The sequence below is a fragment of the Crinia signifera genome, chromosome 1, assembly GCF_055691185.1.
Source record: "Crinia signifera chromosome 1, ASM5569118v1, whole genome shotgun sequence".
NCBI lineage: Eukaryota > Metazoa > Chordata > Amphibia > Anura > Myobatrachidae > Crinia > Crinia signifera.
Window position 1 is genome coordinate 209,636,489 of NC_139217.1, and position 19,048 is coordinate 209,655,536.

The 19,048-nt window shown below is 45.0% G+C and overlaps 1 protein-coding gene across 4 annotated transcripts in view; it reads right to left on the minus strand.

Moving 5' to 3' along the window:
* Positions 1-19,048, minus strand: part of CIST1 (colon, intestine and stomach enriched 1) — a 55,779-nt gene that overhangs the window by 20,231 nt on the left and 16,500 nt on the right. For all 4 annotated transcript variants that reach the window (XM_083158127.1, XM_083158135.1, XM_083158120.1 and 1 more), the window contains 2 exons: positions 13,172-13,225; positions 4,956-5,018 (listed from right to left, as the gene is read on the minus strand). In XM_083158127.1, the coding sequence (XP_083014253.1) occupies positions 4,956-5,018; positions 13,172-13,225 (117 nt within the window). The remainder of the gene's footprint in view (positions 1-4,955; positions 5,019-13,171; positions 13,226-19,048) is intronic.

A 19,048-nucleotide genomic window follows, 5' to 3' on the forward strand; every position in this document is an offset into this window, starting at 1 on the left:
ATGATCACCAAACAGACACCAGCTGGTCACATGTTAGGCCATAAATCATAAGTATTAAAATTGCATTCCTATTTTTACAAATATATGCAAATTGTGTACTTTTCTATATTTAAGGAGACATTGATGGGTGCTACATGCCTACATGGCATTGGTGGTGGTTATAATGTATGGGTGCTACATGCCTACATGGCATTGGTGGTGGTTATAATGTATGGGTGCTACATGCCTACATGACATTGACCTCACCTCCTCCACTTCTCATAATAGGCCCATGAATATTTTCAGCTCCAGGACCATTTACCTCCACATTCAATGTGCGGTCCCGTGTGACCCAGAGATTAATCGTATCCTGGTGGTCGGTCCTGGTATAGGGATGGCCATCGACCATCGATGATTCAAAATTTATCGATGGTTAATGGCCGATGTCGAATACTTTTGCCATCGATGGGGGAGAGCCAGACGGTTTCCCTCCATCGATGGAATAGCAAAACAATGTTTTGCTTTTTTTTTCAAAGTGCCGGGACACGGAGCATAGCTCTGCCCCCTGACACCGGCGAAGCCCCGCCCCGTGTTTTGATTGGCCCACAGGCCAATCAATCAAACACAATGGATGACCATCGATATGTAAACATATCGATGGTCATCCTTTGCATAGTTTAGCACTATCGATGGCCTGTTGCAGAATTGCCATCGATGGCAATGGCAACGATGGCCATCCCTATCCTGGTATCACCGCCAGGTATCGTGGCTGGAGTACTCTGTCCCCTGGCTGTGTGTCACCTTCTCCATGCTGGGACTCACACTGCCTAACTTCTCTCCGCAGCCGCCGGGTGGGGTTGATCGGCAGCAGCTCTGTTCACTTTCCGCTTCAGCTCCCCGGGCTCCAGCCACACTCTCTCTTTTCCCAGGTAAGTGTGCTCCCTTAAGTGTGCTCCCTGCGGCGTGTCTCTCCTCAGCACGCCCCAAACCACACTGCTTACTCCTTACTACGCACCTTCTCTTCTCCTGGGGCACTTGTTACATGTCAATCTGCCCAGCAACAGGCAGTGCCGCCCCTCCACTTTGGCGCCCTGCTGAGCCACCAATGAAAATGGGGTACCACAAAGATATTAACCAAAAGTGCCAAATTTGCTCAAATTTCTTTATATTATTTCTACTTACAGTATATATAAGTGATTTTCTTGCCTAACAGTGTAATTAACCAAGGATTTCCAACAGTTAGGATCGGGGACTTTGCTAGACATCCATAATCTAGCTACTATTGTTTTTGCTAATGAACACGTTATTAACATAAAGTTTATCATTTGTCGATATACATCTATCTTCTACTATATTTAAAATACAGCACTTTAATGTAAGTATTTATCTAGTATTAGTAGTAGTTTGTTTATTTAGAAGGTGCCACAAAGTGTCTGCAGCACCGTACATAGCAAACATAAAAACAAATGACAAGGAATGTACAGGGTGTGAGGATAAAATACAGCATACTGTAAATAGGGGTATAGCTGGTACAACTAAAATCAGCATCAATTCTGAAGTAGGTGTCGAAATTGTTGAGGAGACTGAAGATGAAGTAGAGGAAGGGAAGAACAGGGCAGGAGCACTGGTGAGGTGAAGAGGTAGGGTGAGTACGTGAGGAAGGAGGACCCTACTCATAAGAGTTAACAGACTAAAAGGAGGTGGGTGGACGAACCCGGGGGAGTTTGGGGGATATTTGCAATATTTGGGGGATTATAGGAATGGGTTGTTTTTCTGCTTGAAGGAAGATTTGGGGCCTGTGGTCAATCTCAGTGGGGGAGAGGTGGCGGAGACCAGCTGCGCTGTCTGACTGGAAGCACAGTGTCAAACCCTGCAGAGTGGCAGAGCGCTGTTCCCCGCATGGTACGGCTGCTTGTGGAGGGAGGTGCCGGGTCTGGGGGGGGGGGAAGGAGGCAGAATGGTAGACCTAGCGCTGCTCCCCTCATGGTGCGGTTACTTGAGGAGGGATGTGCCAAGTCTGCTAGGTGGTGCAACTACTCCGGTCACGCGTCTGGGGGAAGAGGGCTGCGCAGGAATCAGCATGCACATCTCCAAGTCCAGCGTCTGTGAGGAAGAGGATGGCCGCGGCTCACATCGCCAACATCTGAGGAGTTAGTGATGGCAGCAGCGGTACAGCAGGGGAGTGATGGGCAGCTGCAGTGCCGCTGCTACACAGATGATCCAGCGCCCGGGCAAACTGTACTGTCCCCCCCCCTCTGCACAGGCACCTCCTAATAACCAGCACCCCCGAGCGCACGGCTATGCCCCCGTGCAGGGCTGCCGAGAGGGGGGGGGGGGGGGCAGGTACTATTTACCTGGGCCCAGGCTTGCTGGAGGGGCCCGGCGGGGGCCCCTGGTCAAACCGCCTCCGTTCCTCCAGGGCAGAAACACACACCTACTGACAGCGTGAGAGCTCATGCTGAGCCTGTTGTCAGCACTGCACTTAGGGTGTGCTGCTGCTTAGGGGGGGGGGGTGTACAATAACACTCCCCTTCGACTTTAGTGTGTTTTATCACCCCCTAAACATTTTGGGCCCAACTACGATTTGTGACCACGCCTCCCGTGATTAGGCCACCCCCCATTTTTACCGGGGCCCAGCATACCTCTCAGCTGCCCTGCCCCCGTGACTACTGGCGCTGGCTCCTTCATTCCCCCGCTAGTGTTTCTCCTGTAGCCGATAGTTTTTAGAGCACCCCCCAAAGCTCGCCAGCGCTGGCTCCTCCAAGCACTGGTGGGGGGCTGCCGCACGTGTGTTACACCACTGCTCACCGCCCCTTTCCTCCATCTCTGCCAGGTACTTTCAGCCGCCCAGAGGGGCATAGACGCTTTCACTGTCTGCTGCTCCTTACTTCCGGCTGGTATCCTGCTCTCTGCCTGCACTATAGGTGCTTTCCGATGGCTTGCCTATACGGGGGATGCAGTCAAAATCCCGACGGTCAAAATCCCGAATGGGTCAAAATCCCGACAAGGACAAAATCCCGACATTTAAAATCCCGACAAGGTCAAAATACTGACATATAGAATGTACAGGTCTTTAATCTTGGCCAATAAGAGGCCCCATGCATGACTTTGTGACTGTGCCACCACTGAGATCTTGGCATTTATATTAGTTGACCTGGTTTCAGCCCTCTTCAGCTTCTGCTTACTCGCAGCCTGTCGTGTAGTTAGCCCCCTCTTATACTTCAAGTCCCAGCGGGTCAATTAATGCCCAGCATGCTGGGACTTGTGGTTCTCCAAGTCCCAACATGCGAGGGAGGCTTGCTGGGCCTTGTAGTTCTACTATAGAACCCAGTATCTATTTTTACACTTTTATTTAATTCTTTATTTGCCATCAGCCCGGCATGTGCTGCCCAGGGATGCTGAGGACAGCAGCAGGCATCAACCTAGGCTGAGGGTCCCCTGGCGGGGGGAACCTGTGTTGGAGGGATCCCACTCCCCCAGGGACACGGCCCAGGCTGATAAGCCAGGGTGTCATGTTTTGGCCGGGGGGAACTAATACAGATTCCTCTGGCTGTGGCTAGGCATCGCTGGCTGTTGGAGTTTGGTGCTGGTTTCCGAAATACGGGGGGACCCCTACTCCTTTTGTCCCTTATATTTTGGGAACCAAGACCGGGCCAAAAGCCTGGTGATGGTTATAGAAATACAGGGGGACCCCATTTGATTCCCCCTCTTCTGTATTTCTTCAACAGGACCGGCTCAATGAGCCAGGGTGACTTTTTTTTAAATGATTCAGTTATTTTTCTATTTTCTATTTTCCAGTCGTATTTTCTGCTAAAATACCAGTATCAGCTTGGATGTGCCTGTATTCATTACAGCCGGCAAGTAAGTCAAGGACTACACGGTGGCTGCGATGACTGGCTCCCAGTATAAAAATAATTTGATGGTGAGCGGCTTCTGATGGAATTTGGAAATATTCGCAGAGGTGCATACGGAAGTGCAGCTATACACATCCATTCACACAGTGAGCAAATTAATTTGCAAGGTGGGATTTCACTGGAGCAGGGCGGAGGCTAAAGTGATCACTGGCCGTGCGAATTCGTGGCTGTGTGATCAGGTTTGTTTCCAGGGCAGCCGAGAGGAATGCCGGGCCCCGGTAAAATTGTGGGGGCGTGGTCTAAGTGTGTGGGGTGTGAGCAGCTCCCGCACGTAGGCCACGCCCCCAAAATGTATAGAGGAGGGTGAAAGAAAACTCTTAAAACCGTAATCTCAGCAGCAGCACACACCTACAGAATGTACTGTGCTGACAGCAGGCTGAGAATGACTTCTCATGCTGTCAGTGAGACACTTATGCTGAGCACAGCACATGATGAAGTGTGTGCTGCTGTTGCTACCTGGGAGGGACGGAGGGGGAAGGGAGGGGTCGGACCAGGGCCTCTGCAGGCTGCCCTGTTTGTATCAAGCCCTTTAGCACTCTCCAAAACTTAGAACATCTCTCATACAGTCACTTAGTACAAGAAGGTTATACCCAGTTAAATGACAGTGAATTTGGGAGAAGCGTACATTAATATTGTACAGGTATGAAAAAAGTATTTTACATTTCAGACAGATATCTTTTTTTTTTGCCCATACCTCAGTATATTACATAGTATTTATGACCTTATTTACAGCTCTGAAGAAAATGCTGTATAATTAACATAATAATAATGATAATAATAATAATTTAATATGTCTTCATTTGTTGTGCCCATGTGTTTGGTAGTTTAATTCTGTCAATTCCAGTTCCGCTTAATGACTGTTATTGAATCCTCTTGTTTTGACTTCGATTATCTACCTATTTTACACAAAAAGAAGCCAATTTTATCCACATTTATATATGCCACTTGGATTCATTGCTGCTAAATACATTTAGCAATAAGATCCTTTAAATATCAGTATTGCAGATACCTGCATCAGGTGTTTGAGACTACAAGTATTATGTGCAAGACTCTGTCAGTTACCTGTTGAAGATAAGCTGCTGGTAGAACGTGTTGTAGATAATGTTGATACCGTAGAATTGTCACCTGTAAAGACAAATTAATAATCAACTTGTAGTTTATTTATTACGTTTCAGTGGAACTTCCCCATTAATCGCTCGGATAAATCCCAGCATTGGCTCCCCATTGATGTTAACAAAATGCAAACTTCTATCACAGTCCAACATCTAGTTCCAACACTAAACCACAGAGCTGGATGAAGGCTTTGAGGAGCTGGAAAACACTTTGGACGGGGGTCTAAAATTTTAATAATGGTTTTATTGATTACATTTGTTAATATGAAAGAGGCTGTCAAACCAATTGCATCACAAAATAAGTACACCCAAGGCAGTCCTATTGGGAGGTGTTCCCTCCCACTGGGATGGCTCAATGGGCTGCTGCGGCGACAGCCCATTAAAAAAAGAGGACAATACTATGCATGCGCCAGACCCGGGACCGTGAATGTGCTACTATGGACTGCTGCTGAAGCAGTTCATAGAGGCTGAGGCCCAGCACATGCGCAATACAAATAAGCTGGTCATGAGACCACAACGGGGTCAGGACCAGCAGCGGGCACCAGCAGGCATCGGCAGGGATCAATGGGCACCGGCGGTGGGGTCCAGCAGCTAAGGGGATGTCATTGCAGCAGCTCCGCTTCTCCACAGAGGTAAAAGCCACCACTGGTCATAACAGAGCATCAATGTGCCCCCGAAACCTATGATGTTATGATGTCACATCTAGGTTATTAGGCCGTGGCACTGGGATCTCCTTTCTGTTAAGGTCTATATATACCCTGTTCAAATAGTCCTAATTGCGCTGGGCACAGTTGAATCGCTATACAGGAAAATACTACAAAATCCATGATTCCTAGGTGTGTCTGAGTCTCTGTCCATGTCTCTTCTGGTTTTGGACTCTCATGATTAATTAAGTGGTGCCTCATTTGAAGCCATTGGACCAGTGGTTCCCAAACTTTTTGAATCACGGCACCCTAGTAGTAGTATCAGAATATTATTTGCGGCACCCCTAGGCCAAATGTTGGTTACTAATTTCAGGAAAAACATTAAATTAGTTGTGATTTAATTGTTTTCCTTAGGTCCACTTATGTGGTGAGAAACATGATTCACTTCTGTTTACCCACATATTCTTAATTGGAAGCAACAAGCACTGATTTTGCCTATTTCATTGGCCATAAATAACTTGAATTGGTTCTGGACCACCAACCTGAGGCACCCCTGCAAGTGCTCCAAGGCACCCCAGGGAGCCTAGGCGCACAGTTTGGGAACCACTGCATTGGACTGTATTTCCCAGCATTCCAGATGTCATCCACTTTCTCATGAATCCTGATAAAGATCTCAGAATAGGGGAAGAAACGCGTTGGTCATCCTTACTATGGAGAGCAGGATTAGAGTGGCAATACTACCGGACAGGAGATTGGGATCAGAACTGGGAGCAGTGTCTAACCCTGGGACAGCCATTTCAAAGCTGTATTTGAAATGCATTCCTTCAGTTCCATCTCCATTGGTAATTAGTACTGTACCTCATTTGACCTTTTGTGCACATACCCCCATGGCCACCTGTGGACTATTTTTATAAGTTCATCATACTGTATATTGTGTGTGAATATATATGGAATGCCCTATGAATATCTATGAGATATATGTACTGTATGTATGCATTTATCTATTTATCTAATGCTCTTTCATTCAATGTTGTGATGTCTTCATCTAGTTTGCTACAGTGTCCATTAAATAGATACAGCAGAGGCAGAACTCTGGGAGGCAATGGAGTCATCTGCCACCGGGCTCCTGCTCCCAAGGGGGCACCTCTCCTCCCCTGCAAGACTAAATCAGTTAACTGAAAGATGTCATATCACTTCTGTCGGTGACTCCCCCTCCTAGCAGGACCATAGATGTCACACTCTTTATTTTAAACAGAATTTTTAATACCCTGTATTAGACATAAAAGCACTTGCATACAAATATTTATATAAGGTGGTGTGTGTGCGTGTGTGTGCGTGGGTGGGGGAGTGGTGGGGGCACCAATATTTATCTTGCCTCCGGGCAACTGGGATGAACTTACGCCACTGAGATACAGTATTACTATTTATACAAACTTATCTAATAGGGGTCTAGTTTCGAAACATTTATGATATGTGTAGCTGCTTCTGCTAGATCTTCTGTTTTAATTAGAGATATGGATCAAACTATATACATAGTAACATAGAGAAAAAGAGAAGAAAAGAGTGTCCTTTAATGTGGGTGCACCTAGTGCTAATAAAATGTAACTTTTAATAAACAATTGTAAAATAAACTGCAAAATATGTTAAAAATATAGCAAACACAAGCAACAATGATAGTAGGAAATCACACGTAATTAAAATAAAGGTGGCAAGTAGATCGCTTTCTCACAAATATTAAGGGTAATCTGAGTGTTCATACGTTAGTTGGGCAAATGGTTATTGTATATAGAACCTTGGATAGATTTATCACTAGTGGTAATGCCCTTTATCAGGTACACACAATTCGCTACAGACGATATTGCTCAGTAGCTGACTAATTCCCGTTACCCAAACATTTATGGGATGTATATAGGGGTCAGTGCTGAGTATCATCTTAGCATGGCTGGTATTTAATCCACTGCAGGCCCGCAAATCGACAATCACCTTAGCCTACACACCGGCTCCCCGTCACTCACCGTTGGTGTTTATGTTGCACCAGCGGTATAATGCCAGTTTGAGCCCAGGTATGGTGTAATAAACGGCAGAGGTATTGTCAGTGCCAGGATCCTCAGACACCTGTGGTTTTACAGTGCCTGTGGATCGTGTCCTGGCTGCCGAACAATGCTCTTAAGCCGGCTGCTCCTGGCAGAGTTACAGTGGACGGCCGCCCGTCCTTCTCATGTGCTATCAAATTAGGCTCAGTGGCTAAGCACAGTGGTGGACGGCGGTGCCGGTATAGGTACCTGATGTTGACCACTACCCTCAAAAGGGCTGTGGCACAACGTAGGAAACACAATCAAAATACATCCTAATATGAAAAATAATGAAGTAGGAGAGAGCTGAATCTGCTTGCGCACCGCTAGCCGGCACGCGCTTCGCAGGTAAGCTTCTTCAGGGCCAGACGGGGAGCGGGTGTGTAGGCTAAGGTGATTGTCCATTTGCGGGCCCGCAGTGGATTAAATACCAGCCACGCTAAGACGATACTCAGCAATGACCCCTATATACATCCCATAAATGTTTGGGTAACGGGAATTAGTCAGCTACTGAGCAATATCATCTGTAGCGAATTGTGTGTACCTGATAAAGGGCATTACCACTAGTGATAAATCTATCCAAGGTTCTATATACAATAACCATTTGCCCAACTAACGTATGAACACACCCACTGACTCAGATTACCCTTAATATTTGTGAGAGAGCGATTTACTTGCCACCTTTATTTTAATTACGTGTGATTTCCTACTATCATTGTTGTTTGTCTTTGCTATATTTTTTACATATTTCGCAGTTTATTTTACAATTGTTTATTAAAAGTTACATTTTATTAGCACTAGGTGCACCCACATTAAAGGACACTCTTTTCTTCTCTTTTTCTCGATATTGCCTATTGTCCTGGGGTAGCACACCTCCGTATATGGAATGGTTACATTAAATATTGTAATATATCTGGGGGTCCTACTGTATGATTTGGTCTTGTGCGACTGACATTTTCCTCCATTGCTCCTGTACATAGTAACATAGTAACATAGTAACATAGTAGATAAGGCTGAATAAAGACTTGCGTCCATCAAGTTCAACCTAGGATTTAATAGCTTATCCCTTGTTAAAGACAGAATATGATTCATTTTAAAGACAGAATATGATTCTTATTTGTACCCTTGGATGTTTTTAACCAATAAATGTTTGTCCAACCTTATTTTAAATGTATTTATTACGTCTGCCGACACCACTTCTCCCAGAAGAGAGTTCCACAGTTTGACTGCTCTGACCGTAAATACATTTTTCTTTTGAGGGAACAAAATCTTTTTTCTTCTAATCTAAACCTGTGCCCTTGTGTCCTAGATTCCTTTCTTGCAGTAAAAAGGGTGCTTTACAGTTCCTTATATTGGCCCTTGATATATTTGTACAAAAAGAGCATATCCCCCCTTAAACGTCTCTTCTCTAGTGTAAATAGTCCCAAAGTACTCAATCTCTCTTCGTAGTTCAAATTCTCCATTCCCCTGATTAGCTTTGTTACTCTTCTTTGGGTTTCTAATGCTATGATGTCCTTTTTATAGTGTGGGGCCCAGAACTGTACTCCATATTCAAGGTGAGGTCTAACCAGTGCCTTGTACAGTGGCGTAATTACTTTTGAGTCCCTAGTTTCCTAGTTTCCATACCCCTTTTAATACATGCCATGCCAGAATTCTGTTGCCCTTTTTTGTTGCTACTGTATGTGAGCACTACACCCCAGTTTGTTATAAATTTGGACTCCTAGATCCTTTTCAAGTACTGAAATACCCAATGCCTCCCCACTTAGGTTATAACTAGCACACTGACCTTTTCATACCCCCACTATCCACGTCGGTGTGGAGTTGATTTTATATAGTATGAATGTATGAAAGCTTTTTATTCCAGAGGCAAGCAGAGAATAGCGCCAGAGGAATGGTCCCAAAGATTTAGCAGGTGGTGGTGTCCCAGGATAGTATAGTCCAGAATTTGCTTGGAAGTATTAAGGTGGAAAAAATGGTGAGCTGGTCCAAGGCAGGGTAGTGCAAGTCATAAGTTGAAGTAGAATAATTTCTCACAGTAAATTACTTTCAGAAAAAACTGGCAATATCTCAATCAGTTAATTATCAATCCAGAGACAGAGATACAATTATTCTACTTCAACTTATGACCCCACTAGTGGGTAATTAATCCTCTCTCACTTCTGAAATCGGCTGTGTTCTTTCACTGCAATACTCAGTAGAGCAACAGTGATTGCATGGTCCGACTTAAGGAGCAGCAGAAGGTACTTTGGCCATTCTATTCTTTTCATTGCGGTACCTCTCCCCGATTCTCTCATCCACCATCCTCTAAACTTATGATGGTAGTAAAGCAGAAATTGGGTGAGACATAGATACCTGTAATCTAATTACAATTTTTCCTTTATCTTGTCTATTTCCTAATTATCTTTGTTTTTGTCTCTGAACTTAATTGACCAATAATTCATTTATTGAGATATTGTTTTTCTATGTGAAAGGAAATTATTGTGAATAAGTATTGAATATTATAATTCTCAAGAAATTATTCCCTGCAAAGAATAAATGACCAATTTGATGGCTATTGTCACATATATGTGGAATTGATATGCATGCTTAAAACTTTGATGACAAAAAGTATCAATCTCCAATCAATCTCCAATTGAAGTGAACTTATTTGCTACTTTTCTTATGTACAATTGAATTTCGGTTACAATGTATAAATATACCAGCTACAAGGTCTAATGCTGGTTTGCTTAAACAGACTTTTTCTCTGATTGCTACACTCTGTGTTAGTATCCTATATAAAGCGTATATCATTAAACTGCTAAAACATTTGTGTTGATTATCCCCCTATTGTGACATCAGTTAAGAGATATCAAATTATAATGTTTGCAATTTAGTGACAATTATCCCCAATTTGCCAAGATATTGCAGCTGATACATGTGTGAGATCCCAGCTTAAAATTAGACAATTATATTGTGCTAATTAGGAGCTCAAAACCTGTTTTGCTTCACGGACAGGGGTGTTAATTTGGTTGCTAGTGCATATTTTAATTTTAGCTTAATTGTGTGTTTTTCATGTATATAAAATTTGTGATAAAAATTGTGAAAAATTGTGCTTATTACCAAGTTAAGTTTTAAATTGATATCACTTTCCTGACAGCTTCCTTCTCCCATATTTTTGGTAATCTAATAGGTATTTATATTCACATGTATACACTTATGTAAACATTATAATTTTCTTTAAGAGTGCCCCCACAAAGAGTCTTCTTTTTCTCCTTGTGAACAAACATATTTGCCTCTGACTCTGGGGAGCACCTCCAACCTACTAAGTTTGAAATTTTGAAAGGGTCCTTTCTCTACAAAAGAATCCTTTTGACAAATAATTAAAGACAGGATTTGGACTCAGATCAAATTATTTACTCCCACTAAGAAACTGTTGAACTTTAAGTCAACATAGTGGAGTATCCAGTGCGGGACCCAAACATAAAAAAACGTATCTAGTTGAAGTATAGGCCTGGGGAATGCCCGTATGTTGTTTATATTTAATTTTAGTGCTTGACAGCATTTTGTGCACCAACCATTTTTTCTTGTAGGTATGTAAAGAGGAAATGACACCCCCTTTTAAATGGGATTCCATTACAGTTTTGTGTATTATCAATTAATATTGGTTTATTTTAGACAAGCAAACAGTATAGCATTGCCGTTCTGTCGCCTCTGCTTTTTGGGCCCTTTCATAGTGACTTTATAGGGACGCACGTGTGCAAATGTTTGGCTAGATTCCAGTGACATTTTCCGAGGGGGTGTTCAGAGCATGCGGGGAGGGTGTACTTTTGGACTGTCACTTTGCAGTGTGTAAGGCTACAAATGGATCTGTAACTTTGTTCCCCGTTGCTAGCTAGAGGGCTGCAAGCACCCCCCTTATGTTATGGTTAAAAACAGAACAGCAGGCTTTATCTACAGGCGGGTTTGAGTGTTCACATGGTGACATGTTTAATTATTATAAAGGCCTATTTGGTTCACTAAGTGCTGGCTATCAGCCGGTATCTCAGTGGTTACAGTACCCGACCGCGTCCCCATGGATTGGTGCATGCTTTTCTACGCTTTTCAGAGAGGCATCCCCCCTTTAGGTGCGTCTCAGTTCGTCCATGTTTATCTGCCCATGGGGTTTTTGGTTAAGGATGTGATTCCTGTGACAGCTTGCCGAGTGTGTGGGTCAATCCCTTAAGGTGGCCTCAGTATAGTTGGGAATTCCCGAACTGGGTCCTGCAGGGTGTCACGGGTCATTGGGCCCCCCATTTTCACTTCCTCCCATTAGCCTCAACCCCTTGTGTTTAGAGGTTTTAGATTAGGTGGGGACAGGTATTTGCACTAGGTGCAGCCTCAGGGTCATGCCATGTTCATGTGACAGGCTGTCACTGTCTCCTTTGCTGAGTTAAAGTTAGTGGTGTTTGATTAGTTTGGATTCGGGAGGGAGGCTATGCCGACTGTAGCGAGCAGTTTTTTTCAGCGGCATCAATTCTAGTGTTGGGGCGATAGCGGTCGGCCTCCTATGGCCTTTTATAGGTTGCAATGGTACTAGTCGAGTCTGTTACTCTCCCCTATTGCATCATTTGATCCTTTAGCGCTTTCGGATTAGCATTAATTGCCCAGCAAGGCAGGTCCCTGTGATAGATAACAGGATAGCAGATTTTCTGGCACATTTTTGATTTAGCTGCATTCTATGCCTTGTGCGGCTCCACGGGTTTTGGCCGTTCCTGCCTTATGTCTGCACGTTGTTGAGTCGGTTTATTTGCCCCAGCCAGGGACTCCCTGGCTCCTTCCACCCTTCGTGCTATGCACCCTGGAGGATTAGGAGGACTATCAGGTTATGTATGGTTCACCAAATACGTCTATGGAGCCATGTTTGTTTTCTTTGGGGGGACACCATGCCGTTTTATTTATTTTATTTTCACTTTAGCACATTTTTTGGGAAAGAACTAAGCACAGATCTCACTGAACATCTCACTGATCTGGGCATGCTTCTGTCAAACTCGCCAGCCTGAACTTGGTCTATTTGTTTTGAGATTTTCGGTAATGTTTACCAAAAAAATTGCACCCTGTTACGATAAGATACAATGCCACTACAGCAGAAGTCTCCTTTTCATTTGGGCACATTTTAAATTTCAGACAGATATGTTGTTTTATTTGCCTAACAAGCTTAAATGTGTTCCTCTTGATGTTACATAGTATTTATGACCTTATTTACAGCTCTGAAGAAAATGCTCCCGCGAGGGGATGCGGAAAACAAAGCTTAGTGGGCGCCCAACTAACATATAAGTACCAATAATAATATTAATAATTTAACATGTCTTCATTTGTTGTGCCCATGTGTTTGGTAGTTTAATTCTGTCAATTTCCCTTAATGACTGCTATTGAATCTTTTAGTTTTTACTACATAATACTACAAGTATTATGTGCAAGACTCTGTCAGTTACCTGTTGAAGATAAGCTGCTGGTAGAATGTGTTGTAGATAACGTAGAATTTTCACCTGTAAAGACAAATCAATAATCAACATGAAGAAAGTGTTGTCCAGCGCTAGCTATTCGACAAAGAATTACCAATTAAACAGTATTACTACTGGACCAAAAAAAACAATTTTTTATATTTTAAGAGTCTATCTTTAACCGACTGCTGCTTTTTTGTGAGGGGTTGCTCAAACTCTCCAGAGGTAAGAATTAGAAAGACAAAACCAAACCAAAACTGCGCATGGGTTAAAGTTTATTAATCAATAAAATATTTAATAATATTTTTTTCTTTTAATAAATAGGTACATAATATCTCCATCAAAGATGGCCTTACTGGTCAGCTGTGTGATATAACCAATAAGCTAAATAAAATGCAGTCATATACAGCATTAATAAAACCAAATGGCTCCTGGTCATGTTTTGCACAACAACAGTTAAGATGATATTAGTTGTTAGTAGTAGCATGGTCAAGCATTAGCTTAATTTAATAAGTCCATATTAGTTATTGTTAGGATGAAGTCCCGTGTCCTCGTGCATTAAACTGTTAAATATTTTTAATTGGTGACCACTTTTTAGACCATATAAAAGCAGGGTTAGTATGGTTGTTAGTCCTTATATTGAGATGTATAGTCAGGCTTGTGGCTTATATATGATAATAAATCAGCTTTTTCTGGAGTTGGTATTTTAGGTAGTCATGCCATGTCCACTGTAGGTGTGAGAATGATGGTCTTTTCTGTGGAGAACAAAGGTCGGTACTCTTTACCTAGTAGGGCGCCCACGATTTTGATCATGGGCATCACAGGTAAAAAAATCGCGTCGACGCGATTTTACATAGGAAACAATGTTAAATGGGTCAATTGACCCGATTTAACATTGGGAACAATGTTAAATGGCCCACAGACCCCAAATAGCCACCCTGGGCACCCCCAATTGTTAACGCCACCCCACGATCAACGTGAACCCGAAGCGTGGTGAGCGCAGCGAGCCCGCGAGGGGTGGCGGTACGCATCCTCCGACCTTTTATCACAGTCCAACATCTAGTTCCAACACTAAACCACAGAGCTGGATGAAGGCTTTGAGGAGCTGGAAAACACTTTGGACGGGGGTCTAAAATTTTAATAATGGTGTCATTGATTACATTTGTTAATATGAAAGAGGCTGTCAAACCAATTGCATCACAAAATAAGTACACCCAAGGCAGTCCTATTGGGAGGTGTTCCCTCCCACTGGGATGGCTCAATGGGCTGCTGCGGCGAAAGCCCATTAAAAAAGTAGGACAATACTACGCATGCGCCAGACCCGGGACCGTGAATGTGCTACTATGGACTGCTGCTGAAGCAGTCCATAGAGGCTGAGGCCCAGCACATGCGCAATACAAATAAGCTGGTCATGAGACCACAACGGGGTCAGGACCAGCAGCGGGCACCAGCAGGCATCGGCAGGGATCAATGGGCACCGGCGGTGGGGTCCAGCAGCCAAGGGGATGTCATTGCAGCAGCTCCCCTTCTCCACAGAGGTAAAAGCCACCACTGGTCATAACAGAGCATCAATGTGCCCCCGAAACCTATGATGTTATGATGTCACATCTAGGGTATTAGGCCGTGGCACTGGGATCTCCTTTCTGTTAAGGTCTATATATACCCTGTTCAAATAGTCCTAATTGCGCTGGGCACAGTTGAATCGCTATACAGGAAAATATTACAAACTCCATGATTCCTAGGTGTGTCTGGGTCTCTGTCCATGTCTCTTCTGGTTTTGGACTCTCATGATTAATTAAGTGGTGCCTCTTTTGAAGCCATTGGACCAGTGGTTCCCATACTTTTTGAATCACGGCACCCTAAAGTATCAGAATATTATTTGCGGCACCCCTAGGCCAAATGTTGGTTACTAATTTCAGGAAAAACATTAAATTAGTTGTGATTTAATTGTTTTCCTTAGGTCCACTTATGTGGTGAGAAACATGATTCACTTCTGTTTACCCACATATTCTTAATTGGAAGCAACAAGCACTGATTTTGCCTATTTCATTGGCCATAAATAACTTGAATTGGTTCTGGACCACCAACCTGAGGCACCCCTGCAAGTGCTCCAAGGCACCCCAGGGAGCCTAGGCGCACAGTTTGGGAACCACTGCATTGGACTGTATTTCCCAGCATTCCAGATGTCATTCACTTTCTCATGAATCCTGATAAAGATCTCAGAATAGGGGAAGAAACGCATTGGTCATCCTTACTATGGAGAGCAGGATTAGAGTGGCAATACTACCGGACAGGAGATTGGGATCAGAACTGGGAGCAGTGTCTAACCCTGGGACAGCCATTTCAAAGCTGTATTTGAAATGCATTCCTTCAGTTCCATCTCCATTGGTAATTAGTACTGTACCTCATTTGACCTTTTGTGCAAATACCCCCATGGCCACCTGTGGACTATTTTTATAAGTTCATCATACTGTATATTGTGTGTGAATATATATGGAATGCCCTATGAATATCTATGAGATATATCTACTGTATGTATGCATTTATCTATTTATCTAATGCTCTTTCATTCAATGTTGTGATGTCTTCATCTAGTTTGCTACAGTGTCCTTTAAATAGATACAGTGGATGACATTCTATGGGGTGAGATAAATAGACTTTTGCGATTTTCTTCGCAAAAACGGCCGAAATCGCATTTTTTTCCATTTTCGCATATTTAATGAGCTGCGAAAATGTGAAAAAAGTGCGATTTTTGCCAACAAGTTGGACACAATGGAAATGCGATGGCTGCTTTTCACAGCACATCGCATCCAGATGTTTTCACATGAAAAAGTATACAAATCGCATATTTAATGGTATGCGATTTGTATAAAGTGTGTCTATAATTCGCCCAAAAATCAGACCAGGTTCTGATGGGTGAATTAGCCAGAACCCTGCACAGATCGCAATGTTCTGTGCAGGGTTCTGGTGTAAAAAAAAATTAAACAGTTAAAATAAAAAGAAAAACGAGCGGGGGTCCCCCGCCAGAGCATAACCAGCCCCGGGCTAATTGAGCCGGTGCTGGTGACATAAAATCAGGGTCCCCGACAAATAGGGGTCCCCTTGATTTAATGAAACCAACACCAGGCTCAAGGTCCGGTGCTGGTTCCCAAACTACGGGGGACAAAATGACTAGGGGTCCCCCGTATTTTAAGAACCAGCACCGGACCCAACCAGCCAGCAGGGTAACGCCACAGCCGGGGGACACTTATTATATAAGGTCCCGCGGCCAAAGCATTATCCCCCTGGCTGGTCAGCATGGGCAGTGCAGTGCAGTGCAATGAAGGGGTCCCCCCCCCCTCCTGGACTTACCAGCCCATGCTGAAAGTCCGGGGCTGTCCCCGATGCCCCTGGGCGGTGGGCATCGGGCTGATGGAAAGTGTAAAAAATAGAAGTAAAACTATTGTTTTCTACTGTAGAACTATGAGTCAGCCTACCCCGCATGCTGGGACTTGGAGAACCACAAGTCCCAGGATGCGGGGCATTAAAGGGCCCGCTGGCACTTGTAGTTCTACAGTACAAAAAATAGTTAAATAAAACACACTGACACCCTGAAAAATAAAAGTTTAATACACACATAACACACACATTGATACTTACCTACCTTGAGCCCGTAGGTCGGTCCCTGGATCCTGGGTCCGGGGCTCCAGAGTCCGGTTCCGGGGCCTTGGTCCTGGTTCCGGGGCCTTGGTCCTGGTTCCGGGGCTGGTGCTGGGGTTCCGGGGCTCCAGGACTGAAGAGTCCGGTTCCGAGGCCTTGGTCCTGGTTCCGGGGCTTGTCCGGGGTCCAGGATCCGAAGAAGTTCACAAGGGGTACCTGAGGAAGGAAATCCTACTCACCTGGTCCCCGGCGACGACATCGGCATCCTCTCTGGCAGACGCGCTGCTCCCGGCTGCTGTGGTACCCGCTCTCGGACTGGAGAGGCGCAGAGATTTTCATCTTCCGCGCCTTTCCTCCGGATGATTCTATTGGCCGCCTAGCGGCCAATCAGGAGCCGACTTTCTCGGCTCCTGATTGGCCGCTAGGCGGCCATTGGAATCATTCTGAGAAGAGGCGCGGAAGATGAAACATCTCTGCGCCTCTTCAGTCCAAGAGCGGGTACCACAGCAGCCGGGAGCAGCGCGTCTGCCGGAGAGGATGCCGATGTCGTCGCCGGGGACCAGGTGACGACATCGGCATCCTCTCCAGCAGACGCGCTGCTCCCGGCTGCTGTGGTACCCGCTCTCGGACTGAAGAGGCGCAGAGATGTTTCATCTTCCGCGCCTCTTCTCAGAATGATTCCATTGGCCGCCTAGCGGCCAATCAGGAGCTGAGAAAGTCGGCTCCTGATTGGCCGCTAGGCGGCCAATAGAATCATCCGGAGGAAAGGCGCGGAAGATGAAAATCTCTGCGCCTCTCCAGTCCGAGAGCGGGTACCACAGCAGCCGGGAGCAGCGCGTCTGCCGGAGAGGATGCCGATGTCGTCGCCGGGAACCAGGTGAGTAGGATTTCCTTCCTCAGGTACCCCTTGTGAACTTCTTCAGATCCTGGACCCCGGACCAGCCCCGGAACCAGGACCAAGGCCCCGAAACCGGACTCTTCAGCCCTGGAGCCCCGGAACCCCAGGACCAGCCCCGGAACCAGGACCAAGGCCCCGGAACCGGACTCTTCAGCCCTGGAGCCCCGGAGCCCGGACCCAGGATCCAGGGACTGACCTACGGGCTCAAGGTAGGTAAGTATCAGTGTGTGTGTTATGTGTGTATTAAACTTTTATTTTTCAGGGTGTCAGTGTGTTTTATTTAACAATTTTTTGTACTGTAGAACAACAAGTGCCAGCGGGCCCTTTAATGCCCCGCATGCTGGGACTTGTGGTTCTCCAAGTCCCAGCATGCGGGGTAGGCTTGCTGGGACTCATAGTTCTACAGTAGAAAACAATAGTTTTACTTCTATTTTTTACACTTTCCATCAGCCCGATGCCCACCGCCCAGGGGCATCGGGGACAGCCCCGGACTTTCAGCATGGGCTGGTAAGTCCTGGAGGGGGGGGGACCCCTTCATTGGGGGGGTCCCCACTTCCCCAGGACCCCTGCCCATGCTGACCAGCCAGGGGGATAATGCTTTGGCCCCAGGACCCCTGCCCATGCTGACCAGCCAGGGGGATAATGCTTTGGCCGCGGGATATAATAAGTGTCCCCCGGCTGTGGCATTACCCTACTGGCTGGTTGGGTCCGGTGCTGGTTCTTAAAATACGGGGGACCCCTAGTCATTTTGTCCCCCGTATTTTGGGAACCAGCGCCGGACCCAACCAGCCAGCGATTTAATCTCATCCCATAGAATGTCACCCAGTATTACTATTTATACAAACTTATCTAATAGGGGTCTAGTTTCGAAACATTTATGATATGTGTAGCTGCTTCTGCTAGATCTTCAGACGGGGAGCGGGTGTGTAGGCTAAGGTGATTGTCCATTTGCGGGCCCGCAGTGGATTAAATACCAGCCACGCTAAGACGATACTCAGCAATGACCCCTATATACATCCCATAAATGTTTGGGTAACGGGAATTAGTCAGCTACTGAGCAATATCGTCTGTAGCGAATTGTGTGTACCTGATAAAGGGCATTACCACTAGTGATAAATCTATCCAAGGTTCTATATACAATAACCATTTGCCCAACTAACGTATGAACACACCCACTGACTCAGATTACCCTTAATATTTGTGAGAGAGCGATCTACTTGCCACCTTTATTTTAATTACGTGTGATTTCCTACTATCATTGTTGTTTGTCTTTGCTATATTTTTTACATATTTCGCAGTTTTTTTTTACAATTGTTTATTAAAAGTTACAT